The sequence below is a fragment of the Poecilia latipinna genome, unplaced genomic scaffold (genome assembly GCF_001443285.1).
Source record: "Poecilia latipinna isolate Pla-1442-1.1 unplaced genomic scaffold, P_latipinna-1.0 Scaffold1370, whole genome shotgun sequence".
In the NCBI taxonomy this organism is placed as follows: domain Eukaryota; kingdom Metazoa; phylum Chordata; class Actinopteri; order Cyprinodontiformes; family Poeciliidae; genus Poecilia; species Poecilia latipinna.
The window spans coordinates 134,325-147,735 of NW_015113986.1; the positions used below are offsets into that span (position 1 = coordinate 134,325).

A 13,411-nucleotide genomic window follows, 5' to 3' on the forward strand; every position below is an offset into this window, starting at 1 on the left:
GGGGGGGGGGTACGGCAGCCTGGGAGCCAAACATGGGCTGGAGCTGACTCACTTTGATCCTGATGCAAGGCAACATGTGACAGCCAAAAATACAACTATGTATTTTTCAGACAGAACATGTCTCTATGCTTACAGCCAGGCCAGATTTGTGAACAAAGAGTGACGAATCAACATCTGCATAGTCTCTATGCAGCCTGGCTGTAGAAGCACAGCAGTCTATGATCAAGGCCTCCCACTACTAGTACATGTGGTTATGAATCTCACCTTCAGACGATCAGAGGAAGAAGGTGAAAAAGACAGTTTGGTCACGTTTAGGCTTGCTGGTTTCAGTTTTTGGTCTTCCAATGCTCAAGTTATTAAAACTGTTTGACAAGAAAAATAATAAAATAAAATAAATTACAATACTAAGGTTACACACAAGAAAAATACGCGCGGAACAGATAGAAGAATAAAATCTCGGCGCTAGGTAGCTTAAATGAAGAGTGAAACACGCTGGATCATCTCAGTTAGATCAGTAAAGTCCGCAGCTTTCCAAAGCCCGCTTAGAAACACTGCATGACGGTAATGTTGCACCATGCTACACAGAACATGAGGAGAAATAGGAAAAAGAAAGGAGCGGGGGTGAACGTGGGAGAAAGTTAAGTTTCGTTTTCTCTTCTTGGTAAAAGTTAGGTTTCTGTTGCGGGTCATGTGACCACGCCAGTCCCCCCCCCCCTAAGGATATAAGCACTGCGCACTCTCAGAGCGAGGCAGAGGACGTTCACCGGGTGAGCTCAGGGCCTCACAATGAAATTAAACATTAAGGGAAAATTATTGACTCTGATAATCAGGAAGCGTATTCTAAATTACATATTTCGCATTCCGACTGCTATCCCCAGGCGTTTTGCCCCACCCAGCTCTTTTGATTTCCCGAAAGGTCGTGCGGCAAATAACAGAAGATTTGAGTTTACATTCCAAATGCACATCGGAACACGCTCCTTTTATTTTGAAAATCCAGGTCTCGGTTCGGTCTGGAGAGGTCAGTAGCACAGAAAGCTCCGGGTCCATCTCCAACTGCACGTCTAATTTTATTACACGTTTTTTATAATTACAATAAAAATTTGTATTATCTGCTTATTTATTCTTGTAGATGGATTTTGCCACGAGTGATAGAAACAGTGAGCCATAATAAACCCTTACGTATAAATAGATTTTACACTTTTAAAAAAAATGATACATCACATTTCTGTATATTTCGGTTCTGATCCATGTTTGGATCAATTTGTCGTCCTAAGATGGAGCAGCTGCCCTGATCAAACTCGTCATTCCCATCAAATAATCATCTCCTGTCTATGTATCTAAAAACCATTGCATGTCAGGATAGCTTTTGTAGATGAATACTTATATTTGTGGAAGTTAGTAGTCAAATACCTGCATGCAACATTTAAGTTATGTTAAATTCAAAAGCTCTCCCTCTCTTTCCTGGTTCAATGACATGAACCATGACTGATTGTGACTCCTGATCAAACCAACCAAAAACTCTGAGGAACAAATTGATGATGGACATTATTATCCGAAGGTAGTTAACAGATTTATTTGCAGTAGATCATGAGTAAAAAAACAAAAAAAACCAAACAAAAAACAGAAAATCATTTTAAATTCTTGGCTGTCAAAGCCCCCTATAAGAATAGACACTTGGTTTGCAGATATTGTACCACCAAACTATAAAATTATCAAAATTGCTAAGTGGTTAAGTAACTAGCACATGTCGTGAAAACACTGAATGAAAGTGAGACATCCAGGCAGCAGGACAGGTTGCCACTTCAGCATTTGTCCACAGCTGAGACAGATGATGGTGTCTAAGATATTAGAGGAAGCAAAAATGCAATCCAAATTGCTTTATTTATAATAAAAAAATCTGGTGATGTAGTCAAAGACGTTTCAGCTTGTAACCTGGTAAAGAACACAAGCCAAGGTGAGTTTTGACTGCAAATAAACTGCTTTTTTATGACTTTAAGAGTTGAGGGAGTCTTCACCTAAACCAGTGTTTCTCAAGCCCAGTCTTCAGGGATCGCTGCCCTTCATTTTTAAGATGCGTCTCTGCTCCAGAGCAACTTATTGAAAGTTGCTCGTCTGCATGCCATCAAAAGCTGCACAAGTCTGTTAATCAAGCACTTATTCAAGTCAGATGTGTGGTGGAAGGGAAACACATAAAAGGCAGGGCAGCAAGGCCTAAAAAGAGGGTTTGTTGACTTGCCACATCCTCAGCGAAGCTCCGAGGTTAATCTTTTGTGGTTTCTAATTAATTAAACAAAAGGTTTACTGTATTGCATCACAAACAGCATTTGTGACATAAGTGTAAAATAATTTTGTCCAAGTTTGACCCGTTCATGTAATACAAGTTTGAAACTGGATCCCATAAAGTTTTCTTATGCCAAATAACAAATGCAAAGATTTTTATTAGATTAGGACAAAGCTTACACACTCTAGGCGTCATAGGTTAGCAACGTGGGCGCCTCAAAGACAGTCATTACACTTAAATGTCATTACACTTAAATGGCTTCAAAGCAAGCGCCGGCAGTTTCAGGTTTGAGAATCAATGATTGTAATTATCAAGGAGAGTAATTCATTGGGATATTTCACAGCAACTTAATCACAATGAATTGAAATGCAATGGTTTTGAACGGCATTGTTAGTTTTAGAAAAAGTAAACAAAAGAAGAGGGGAAATGTGGGGTAATTGGCTTGAGACCAGTGTAACTTGGTGTAAATAAACGCAAATAACTTTTTACACAGGGAAACTGTAAAGTGTCTGGATAAACTAACTTACAATCAACGTATGCCGATTTATTCGTTGCTGACAATTTTATTCAAATGCACTGAGGGAATATTCTTATTGGGCAGGGGCAATTAAAATTTAACTGTATTTGTCGTTTGCATGACTTTAAAACTGAATCGAATTTAAATCTGAAATTCAAACATCTCTAAAAATAACCCTAACAAATATACACATTATATAACACAAATATTCCCTTTGATGTTTTCGTGTTGTACTAGACGCTTTTTTTCACCAAGTGTGCATAAAGTTTTCAGTTTAATACTTGAAATTCACACGCACCTACCTTTAAAACTGCCAAGACACAATAAACTGTCTGAATAAGAAAGATTAATAGGTTTTAAATTGTGGCAAAAGCAAGCAGCTGCTAAATGAACGTCGGTCCTTCTCCAAGCTAACGTTAGCCATCCTGCTAGCTCCGATTCTGCACCATTTCCGTCGCCCCGCCTGCTGCCTGTTCTCTCTTAAATGTTTGGAAACCCCCAAAGAGCCAACTACTTCTCAACAAGTCATTTGCAAACATAAACCATCTTTAAACAATTACCTGAGCTCGCCTCACTCCTCCCACTGCGGCTTGCTGTTTCAGTGAACTCCGTGACAAAAACAATCAAACAAGCGATGCGCCGAGATGCGATGCTCCGGTTTGCAACTGGAGCGAACGGCAACACCGTCGCATGTGAGTGACGTAACAGTACGGAGCAAGGTTCCAATAATCTTCTACTACGTCCTCAGCAGGCATCTCAGCCCCTCGAGATGCTCCAAGCAATATTAGAAGAATGTGTAAAATAATAATAATAATAATAATAATAATATTAAATGTGCCTTAAGTGTGATTATTTGAGCTGTCTTAGATTTTAATTGAAACGTGCAGGAAGCACACACTCTGTAAAAAAAAAAAAATATGTATACAATTTGAGCCATTAAAACGCTTTGAGAGTAACTTTTGAAAAGACTAAAAGTGAGACTACCATAAATAAAATTCTTGGGAATTACATATTAATTGATAACATCAACCACAATGCTTAATATTTACACACACACACATACAATATGTAGTGAATCCCTTTGTTTGTTATAGTCCAACATCCAAAGTGAAAAGCCACAGACACAACAGGAACATATTTTGTATGCAGCAAAAGAAGTCTGTTGTCCAAGTAAGAAGACTCCTTTTGATGGTTTATTAATCCACTGAGGCAACCCAGAATAACAATACGTTCTCACTGCTTTCTGGTACTGCTACTGCTCTTGGTCGAATTTAAGCCCAGCCTGGTGTATGCCAGTCCTTCACCTGCTTATGTATTATATATTTTTGTTATATATATATATAATCGGTATAGAACATGCATTCATACTTTTGAAAAGCATCTTTTTCACCTATTAAAATCAATGTGAAATTTATACTGATTTCTGCATTCCAATAAAATAATTGACCAGTTCAAGAGACATGCACTAACCTGCATGCATGACAATCTTTAAAAAATGAGAGAAAATTACCGGTATGTGTTTATAAAACTGATATAATTACTGCCAAATACAACATGAATGTTACAATTATATTTAGTACTATCAGTTACTTATAAATCCTTACATCAACATCTGTGTCATTTCCTGATGGACCCCATCTTTCTCTAAAATCTTGGAAAATGAAGGTAAAGTACCTAATCATTTAGACTTTCCTGCATCACGACTACCACCATTATGAAGATGGTAAATATTTTATTTTTTTTACATTGAATTGATTTGCTGAATTCTCCCTTTTATATTCACGCACAACTTTTTTCAGTACAGAGAGATAGCTGGGTTTTTTTTTTTGGAGGCACATTTGGGGACACGTTGTGAGGGTTTTGCGATTTAGCTGGACGGCAATCTTAACTTTTACTTAAAAGCTCCTTTAATGGATTATGCGCTGCAATTAAAAACTGTAGCTAGTCTAAGTCTAGATCTGTCATATAATTTCAAAAGAAGGTCAAAGATTCAACGGAAAAGACGAATTTCAAATATTTTACAGACTGTACTTACTGTCTTATCCACTTGGGGTCAGTGTTGTGTTCTGAATGAACTGATGTCAGTTTACTCTTTTTCAAAAAATTATTTTAATTACCACTTACTACTTGCAATTACTGATTCCTGCAGTAAATTTAAAACACTGGAACAAACTCAAAATACCATATATCTAAATGTATTTAAGAAGCTGTTAAGTGAAAACAGAAATTCATTATCTGATGGAAAATAAACTGATCTGGAAGGTTACTTAAAAAAAGTTAAGCAGTCTAGGAGATAGTCATCAAAGGGCTTCACGACTGAGGATCATTGGCATTCAGTTGCAGATACAGTAACTGCCATGAAGTCTGCAGAAATGAAAGCTCATGGAAGCACAAAGGACGAGTTTGACCACAGGCTAAGGTTTGCCCATCTTTGAATCTGATCGACTCCCACACAGCATCTCCCTCTTTACTGGAGTGTTCATTTCACTGCATGTCTCACCCACTCTGTGTCTGCTGCTCCCTCTTCCTTTTCTCCTCGTTTTTTTTTTTTTTTTTTTTTTTCCTCTCCCCCTGCTGACAGTACTACTAATCTCTGCCTATTTTCAGCAGGCTTTCTTTTCCCCACAGATGCCCATTTTTACACTAGTTTACCATTTATTTCCCTCCATCTCTGTTTCTCCCTCTGCAAGTCTTCCTGTGCTCATAGTGAGGAATGCAGCATGAGGCAAGCGGTGGCTTTTTGGCTGTTGATACTGGCGACTCTGCTCCGAGGTGAGTGACTTCGACCGGTGCTTTTGAGCGGGACTGTGCTTGAACAAGAGCAAGTGGGTCTTTTGGATGTAAATTTTGTACGTTCCTGTATTTGCACATGAAAAAAATGTATTCTCTGCAAGTTAGAAACAAAGTGGGTCAGAAAAGAAAATTGATTTCCTTTCATGATGAACCAGCTACACTATCATATGTCATCATCTCCACTGCAGTTTACAAGATAACACCCTGGGTTTTATATATATATACATATGTATGATATCTCTTTAAAATTGGTGGATATACATACTGTTAGCAATTTATATGCTGTATAAATATATTTCATATTGATTTACCATTGTCTTAAAATATTGTTCTAGGTGCAACAATTTCATGACATCAGTATTTACAACAATGGTTTTTGTCCCAAGCTTTTACTGTCACATTATGCTGTCAGCCCACTTCAGTGGGAAAAACTGTTTTTTTTTTTCTTAAATTGCACTCACATTTGCTACTTTTTTTTTTTTTTTGCATGTGAGTCAACATGGAGTTTCTACAGTGATTTTGCAGCTTTGCTGCCTTTTTCCCCACTTCTCATTGCCATTAGAATCCTTTGAACTAAAATGAACTTCTCTATTTTGCCCTGTGCCTCAGCGAGGCTAACTAGTGTCACGTGTAAAATGCATATTTACAGATAAAATGAAGGCTCAAAAAGAAAAAAAAAAAAAAAATGCACTCAAGCTACTTTGCTATCACACATGAAGCCATCTATGATCTACAAGGCATTGATGTTTGCATTTGCTGGAAGCTGGAATGAAGACAACATCCTCCTCAATCTCATTAAAATTCTTGTGTCAATTACATCAGGATAATACAACAAACACTTTTCGGGGCGACCAACAGCCCTTAAGTCGCTTATTTAGTAGTCCGTATGTGTTTGGCTTAATCTTGTTGTAAATCCAGCTGATCTGCAAAGGACTCAGAGGTTTGTTTGTGAACGTTAGTGAAGAGCATGAAGAATCATGAGGATTAAGGGACATAGAAAACAAGTCAGGGATAAAGTTGTGGAAAAACTGAAAGCAGGGTTGGACGATAAAACAATTCCCAAGCTTAAAACGTTTAACAGAGCAATGCTGACTTCATGATCTGAAATTCAAAATTGAACAGCACAATTCCTGACTTTCCAAAATTCAATTTGATTCTTGCATAAATTGAGAGGTGGGTGAAAGAGAACATTAACCAGAGAAGCAGCTAGAAAGACCCATATTGACTCTGGGGGAGCTGCAGAGACCCACAGTTCAGGTGGGATGGATCTGTTTACGGTTGTTGAGAATTTCCCAAATTTTTCCCCTTTCCCTTTTTCTGTTTTCACGTCTTACCTATTTTGAGTAGGACAGCAGGAAAATATGGCTTGCTAAGTATAACTAAATACTCTCATCAAATTAAATAGTAATGGATGAACAATTACTTACTTAATAGGACTCGTTTGCAGTGCCAATAATTGTGACAGCAATGACAAATATTTCAGTCAAATGTGTTTCCAGCTGAATAAACATGCTAAAATTGAAGGTTCGTTTTTTTTTTTTTTTTTAATTTCCAGTGTGAGGTTAACCACCGCAACAAAGATCAATGTATTTTAAGGCTTTGAGCGCATCATTACAAGGTGTGGTGATAAATGTGAAATGCACCACGGATGTGAAAGGTAAAGGAAATGGTAATCATGGTGGTAAATTACCTAAAGAGGAACACAGAGAGACTATTAACCTGCATACAGGCATTCCATCTGTGAAGTCGGAGTCATATTCAAGGTTCTGTTAGTGAATATAGATTTGACACCCCACAGTGAGAGAATTAATCACACACCGTTTCCAGGAGCTCTCCCACCGTGAAGTCTGGCTACAGAACAGACGTTGTACAACTATTCCTTGCTCTCTGCAGTTGTTTTTAGCATATTTAGTGCATCTCTTACGCCCACCTTTAACACATCTCCCCCAAATCAACTGGGATTACACAGCAGAGTATGAATCGAGAGTGATTTCAGGTTCTTAGCGTAGTTTTGTGGCAAAGAGAGAGAGAGAGCGCTTCCTAAGCCCTCATTGTTGTGAGTGCTGTGTGTGTCTGTCTGGGGTGTTTCAGTGTTTAATGGCCTCACTATTTCCTGAATAAAATGAAGCTGACGCTTTTATGGCAGAGGGAAGACTCCGACTGGGTCCTTGTGATCAATCAAAGACGTAATTGATTAAGAAGAGCGGGACTATTTCTGTCTTCCTACTCGTTTTTTTTTTTTTTTTTTTTCCCTGCCTGGGCGCACACTCACATTTCTATCCTCTAACTTCCTTTTCCAATGACTCTGTAGTGTTTTTTTTCTCTCCTTCCTTCCCTTATTTTGCTAAATCCATCACTATAATTGCAGTACTTACCTTCTTTTGTCAATTTTCCTTTATTTTGTGATCTGACAGACATTTTTCTCCCCTCTATCACCCCCACCCACCGCCGTCTGTCCAGGATCAGTGCAGGGTCCACACCAGCGTTATCTTCTCAAAGAACTGCTGAGGGACTACAACCCTATGGAGAGACCAGTGGCCAACGACTCCCAGGCCCTCACTGTTCACTTCTCCTTCACTCTAATACAGGTCATGGATGTGGTATGCCTCAGTAGTCCTACTTATTATTGTTATTAGCTCAGAAAACCAAGAGAAATCTAGAGGAAAAGTCAGAGCTGTTTGTATGGTTGCCAAAACATTTTATTTCATTTTACGTTAGACCTTTCAGGTGTTTGATCTGTTCATTATTTAAAGGGTTTGTGTTGTTTTTGGTCGTATTCCATCCGTTTTTAATCCACATGCTTTATGCTTTGCCTGAAAAACCTTCACACAAGCAAGCCTAGCGAGACTGCTGGACAAATGTGCTCAAAACAGGTGTTTCCTTTAATTAACACCTGATTAATTTTTCAAATACTTGGAATTCGTGCTTGGTGGCAAAGAGCCCACTCTTCTTGAATTGAAATTTGAAGCTTCTTGAGCTTTAATGCTCTTCTTGTGGATCATGCCATAGCATCTTAGTAGGGTATTAGCCCAGACTTTGAGTAGGCCACTTGAAAATCTTTATTTTGATATAATTGATCTGTTCAGAGCTGAGATTGCTGCCGCGCTTTGGATCATTGTCCTGTTGGATAACCCAAGTGCTCTTCAGCTTGGGGATGTTCTCCATCATGATCTTCTGCCAGAAATGTTCTCTATGAGTGAGTTCTTGATTCTAGAGGTCAGGCAGAACTACTAGTGAAAATAAACAAAAAAAAAAAACGTGGTTAAGAAGAGTCCAGTCATTATATAACCAATTAAGTTACACAATGTTTAAATTATACAATGAAATTATTATACTTTTATGTTAACAATAAGTCCCACTTAGTTAATAAATCGGCTTCCAAGGGACACACAGTCACAGCAACGGCAGTACAGGTCATAATTATGAAAAAATATATATATTTATATATTTATGTATAATAATAATCGGACTCCCAACAATTAAAACACATTAAACCACAGAATAATCCTTTTTTTTAACTCATGTCTCTTGGTTTGATATTAAAATTTGTTTCAGAATCTGGGGGGAAAAAAAGAGCAAAAAAAAAAAATCCAAAACAGAAGGAAAAAGAAATCTGTAAAGGTGTGAAGACTTTTAGCATCTCTGTAGCTTAAAAGAGGTCTCAGTTTGTTGAGCCCAGAGGATTTTTCTCCTCATGGTTGGAGAACATCTCAAGTGCCTCTGGCATTTTCTCAACAGGCTGCCATGCGCCTCAGGGGCAAGCAACTGCTTTTCACTGGCCACCTTATGATGAAAGCCTGATTGGTGAAGTGTTGCTTTGATTAGTGCCCTCATGTAAAGTGTTCCCACCTTGCAGAGCTCTCTTTTGTAGTGGGAATTAGCTTGTGAGCTATGCGTCAATGCAGAAGCTTTTTTTTTTTTTTTTTTAACTTAGAAATCCTTGATTTCTAAGTAAGGCTGCTGTTGAGAAGAACATTTGGAGAAGATTATAGACTTCTTACAAATGCAGAACACTGAAAGAAATTGCTTGAACGCTTTAATGACGAAGACATTTTTAGCTTGCTGCCAAGTTGTGACTTGGATGCAGGAACAATGGTTTAACCCTTACAGCGCATCAGAACTCAGCTGGAGGTGTCAAAACAAAGGTTCTAAGGTCTTCACAAGCTGGACTTTTTATCCATCCATGTCATGAATCTCAAACATTAGGCGAAGGAATTTGCCGAACCCTAAAAAAAAAAAAAAAAATCATGCTGAAATTGTCTTATTCACTTAGATGTAACAAAAAAAAAAAGATTCTGATGACGTCTCTGGGTGAATGAGTATGAGAGATTCTTTGTTGTTTTGAATGTTTTCTTTTTATTCTTCCCTTTTTAAAATGCAGAGAATAAAGAAGAGCATGTAAATTACCGACACTAGTGTATGCTGAAATCTAAATGCAAAGGACAGGCAAAGCCAACAAATGCAACATTTTAAGGCAGTCTTAAAAAAAAGTAGAATAATTTATTTATTTATTTATTTATTTTCCAATTGCAAAGTCCTTTATTATCTTATTTGCTTTGTGTCCTGCAAGGATGAGAAGAATCAGATCCTCACCACAAACGCCTGGCTGCAGATGGTGAGTATAATAGATAACATTAATAATGTGGTATCGATCTGTGTTGCAGAAAGCTTTTTTGCGGGCTGCTGCCCATTGCAGTAGTACGCTCAGTGTCATCCCGGATGCTGTTTGGCTTTCATTATCATGATAATGGGTTGCTCACAAGGATGACAGCTTCTTTCTCCTTCCCTAAACATGGCCTTATGAGAGCTCAGTGAATCTATTTTTACTTTATTCTCATGGATCAAAATCCTAATATGCACCGTAAGACTTTATAAGCATGAGCTTAAATGAAGACGATGCCCCCAGTACAGAGTGGGGGCTGACAGGAAACATGTTTCCCTCATGGGAAAACAAAAAGGACACAGAAAAAGGCTATGCAGTATGTACATAATTTAGCCAAGTCCTTTCACTTGTTTATATCATTTTGTGCTTGTGCCTCATAGCAGTGGTATGACCACTATCTCCAGTGGAACCAGTCAGAGTATCCTGGAGTCAAGAACCTCCGTTTTACCCCTGACCAGGTCTGGACCCCTGACATATTGCTCTACAACAGGTGTGGGCCTCATGCATTCGCAAAAACCCATTTAAGGCTCCTGCAGCTTGAAAATGTATGGAAATTTATTTTATTGTCATGCAAATTAGAAAAAAAAAAAACATAATACTGAGCATGTTTTTTTCCCTCCCAATACTTGATGCCTTAGTCCATTATCTTAAAGACAAACATCTAAACAAGATGAGATTTGTTTGGGGTTTGAATGGGATTGTTCCATGGCACAGGATCTTAATCAGATTCAAGTATTTGGCCACTCTGAAATCGTCATTATTTGAAAACCTTGTCCTTTCTGGCAGTAAAATTAATTTGAAGTTTGTTCGTTTGTTTTTTTTTTTTTTCACATTGGACTTTTCACATGGATTTATTTGTAATTTTTCTTAAATTTTTTTAAGGATTTCTAATATCCAGAATGTCACAAAAATGAACAAGTCTAATTATTTCACTCTAAGAAAACTCTAAGACTTTAAGAAAGGTTGCAATTTAACCCAAATTCTGCTTAAAACTTCGTCACTTTACTGTCTTTTTTTTAAAAATTATTATTATTTTTTTCAGCGCTCACGACAAGTTCGATGCCACGTTTAAGACCAACGTGCTGGTTAACTCGAGTGGCTTCTGTGAGTATCTGCCTCCAGGTAGGTCTGCACAGCCGGAGCCTCCGAATTTAACTTGTTTATTCATTCACAAAATACACTCATCCGGCAGAAAGTTAATTTAGAACAATGTCTGCTGCGTTCAGGTATTTTTTAATTTCCCCCTTCTTCCACATGACTGCCATGAGAGTTAATTATTAATCACATCCTCTCTGTGTCACATATGGGGGGGGGGGGGGGGGGGGGCTGTTACTGCGCTGTAAATCAATTTTCCTTCCTGTCTCTGAATTTTAAGGGATATTTGTCAGCACATGCAATGTGGACGTGAGATGGTTTCCATTTGACATCCAGCGCTGTGAGCTCAAGTTTGGCTCATGGACTTTTGACGGCTGGCTGCTGGACATCCAGATGAGGGAGGCAGATGTGTCGGGGTACATGCCCAACGGAGAGTGGGACCTTATGGGTACGACTGCATAGAAACTGGGCTGGAACATAATGCGTCTGTAAATATTCACAGATTAATTAAACCTGTCACAATTCAGAGTATCTTCCCACAGTTTTTTTTTATTATTATTATTATTACTAATTACAAAAGGCAGGGTTTTAAATCCTGCATGCGTCCACTGCATTTTAATTAAACATTTATATTCAGCCATATTTTTTTTTTTTGATCAATTCCGCTCCTGCGCCACATTCTTTTCTCTCGTGCCGCGCAAAAAAAAAAAAAAAAAAAACACCAAACATTTTATTAGTTGCCATCAGTCACGTTCTGCTGCAGAACAATAAAAAAATGTTGCGCCGCATCTTTTTATTTCCCTGTCTTTGCAGAGGTCCCCGGAGGTCGTAATGAGGTTTTCTACGACTGCTGCGCAGAGCCGTACCCAGACGTGACGTTTGTGGTGACGCTGCGAAGGAGAACCCTGTTCTATGCTCTCAACCTGCTCATCCCGTGCGTGCTCCTGTCCTCCATGACCCTGCTGGTCTTCCTGCTCCCCGCCAACTCGGGGGAGAAGATCAGCCTCGGTGAGATACCACAACTGGAAGGAGGAGGTGGGATGGTGTGGTGGGATGAAAAGGGACGCACTGTGGTGTGAGAGCATGGATTTAATATCTAATCTCTTCATGTCTAGCTGTGCGTACAGTGCCTTGTAAAAATGTATTTATATCCGCGAGCTTTGTCACAGTAAACCCGTGAACTTAATATAGTTTACTGGGATTTTATGTGAACAATGTGAAGTAGTGCAAAAATGGTGAAAACAACAACAAAAAAACCTGCTTCTTTTTTCCAAATTTTAATGACTAAAAAATTAGAAAAGTCTGCTGTGCATTTATATATAATTCCCTTTACTCCAAAAATAAACATGCACTCAGAAGTTAAGATAAAACTGAAAGCAAAATACAGTTTTGTTGGTAGATAATTCTGCTGTAGTGTAGAATAACTTCAAACCTTCCAAGACAAGAACGTCTAGCTATAGCATGTTGAGCAGGAAGAGGCATTTTTTTATTTTTTTTACGTTTGAAAAAACACAACACACTACTTTGTGTTGGCTTCAGAATAAAAATCCCAAATAAATATACTGCAAGGAACATGTATACCTTTGAGCTGTTTTAAAGAGTTTTTGTTCTAATCTTTCCCCAGTAACATTAAATCAGAACTTTGTATCAGTACTTTATTAAAGCAGAATGAACCAATGGAAGGAAAGTGGTGACAACGACGGAAAAGTTAAAAAGATGAACTGAGTACAACCTTTCGAGTGCCAGGAAGATGGATAAATTAGGCAGAAAATCAAACACTCGATAAATATTTCACTGTGGTCCATTCCTGTACCTCCATACTTAAAGGATGGTATTTTTTTTTCTCACTATGACTCCCTGGTGTCCTGTGTCTGCCTTCAGGCATCACCGTTCTGCTTTCTCTAACCGTCTTCATGCTGATGGTTGCAGAAAAAATGCCCGCCCCTTCCGGCTCCGTGCCCCTGATCGGTTAGTTGTTTCTGTTTTTTTTTTTTTTTTTTTTTTTTTTTGAAAACCGGGGCATCGTTTCTGGTTGTTGTTGTTTTTTTTGGTTCCGGACAGG

General features: G+C 38.4%; 2 protein-coding genes across 8 annotated transcripts in view; one reads left to right on the forward strand and one right to left on the reverse strand.

Annotated features, from left to right (window-relative positions):
* Positions 1-3,500, reverse strand: part of adar (adenosine deaminase RNA specific) — a 26,554-nt gene extending 23,054 nt beyond the window's left edge. The window contains exon 1 of one of the 2 annotated variants that reach the window (XM_015056255.1): positions 3,359-3,500. The gene's annotated coding sequence lies outside the window, so the exon portion shown is untranslated. Of the gene's footprint in view, positions 1-264; positions 709-3,358 lie in introns of those variants that run through there. The other variant, XM_015056256.1, reaches the window with a different exon arrangement.
* Positions 1,605-13,411, forward strand: part of LOC106962091 (neuronal acetylcholine receptor subunit alpha-7-like) — a 17,617-nt gene continuing 5,810 nt past the window's right edge. The window contains exons 1-9 of one of the 6 annotated variants that reach the window (XM_015056259.1): positions 1,605-1,954; positions 5,489-5,570; positions 8,052-8,191; positions 10,162-10,206; positions 10,635-10,744; positions 11,297-11,376; positions 11,630-11,797; positions 12,163-12,357; positions 13,231-13,317. In XM_015056259.1, the coding sequence (XP_014911745.1) occupies positions 5,519-5,570; positions 8,052-8,191; positions 10,162-10,206; positions 10,635-10,744; positions 11,297-11,376; positions 11,630-11,797; positions 12,163-12,357; positions 13,231-13,317 (877 nt within the window). In that variant the 5' untranslated portion in view covers positions 1,605-1,954; positions 5,489-5,518. Of the gene's footprint in view, positions 1,955-5,132; positions 5,218-5,250; positions 5,571-8,051; positions 8,192-10,161; positions 10,207-10,634; positions 10,745-11,296; positions 11,377-11,629; positions 11,798-12,162; positions 12,358-13,230; positions 13,318-13,411 lie in introns of those variants that run through there. The other 5 variants (XM_015056258.1, XM_015056257.1, XM_015056260.1 and 2 more) reach the window with 5 other exon arrangements.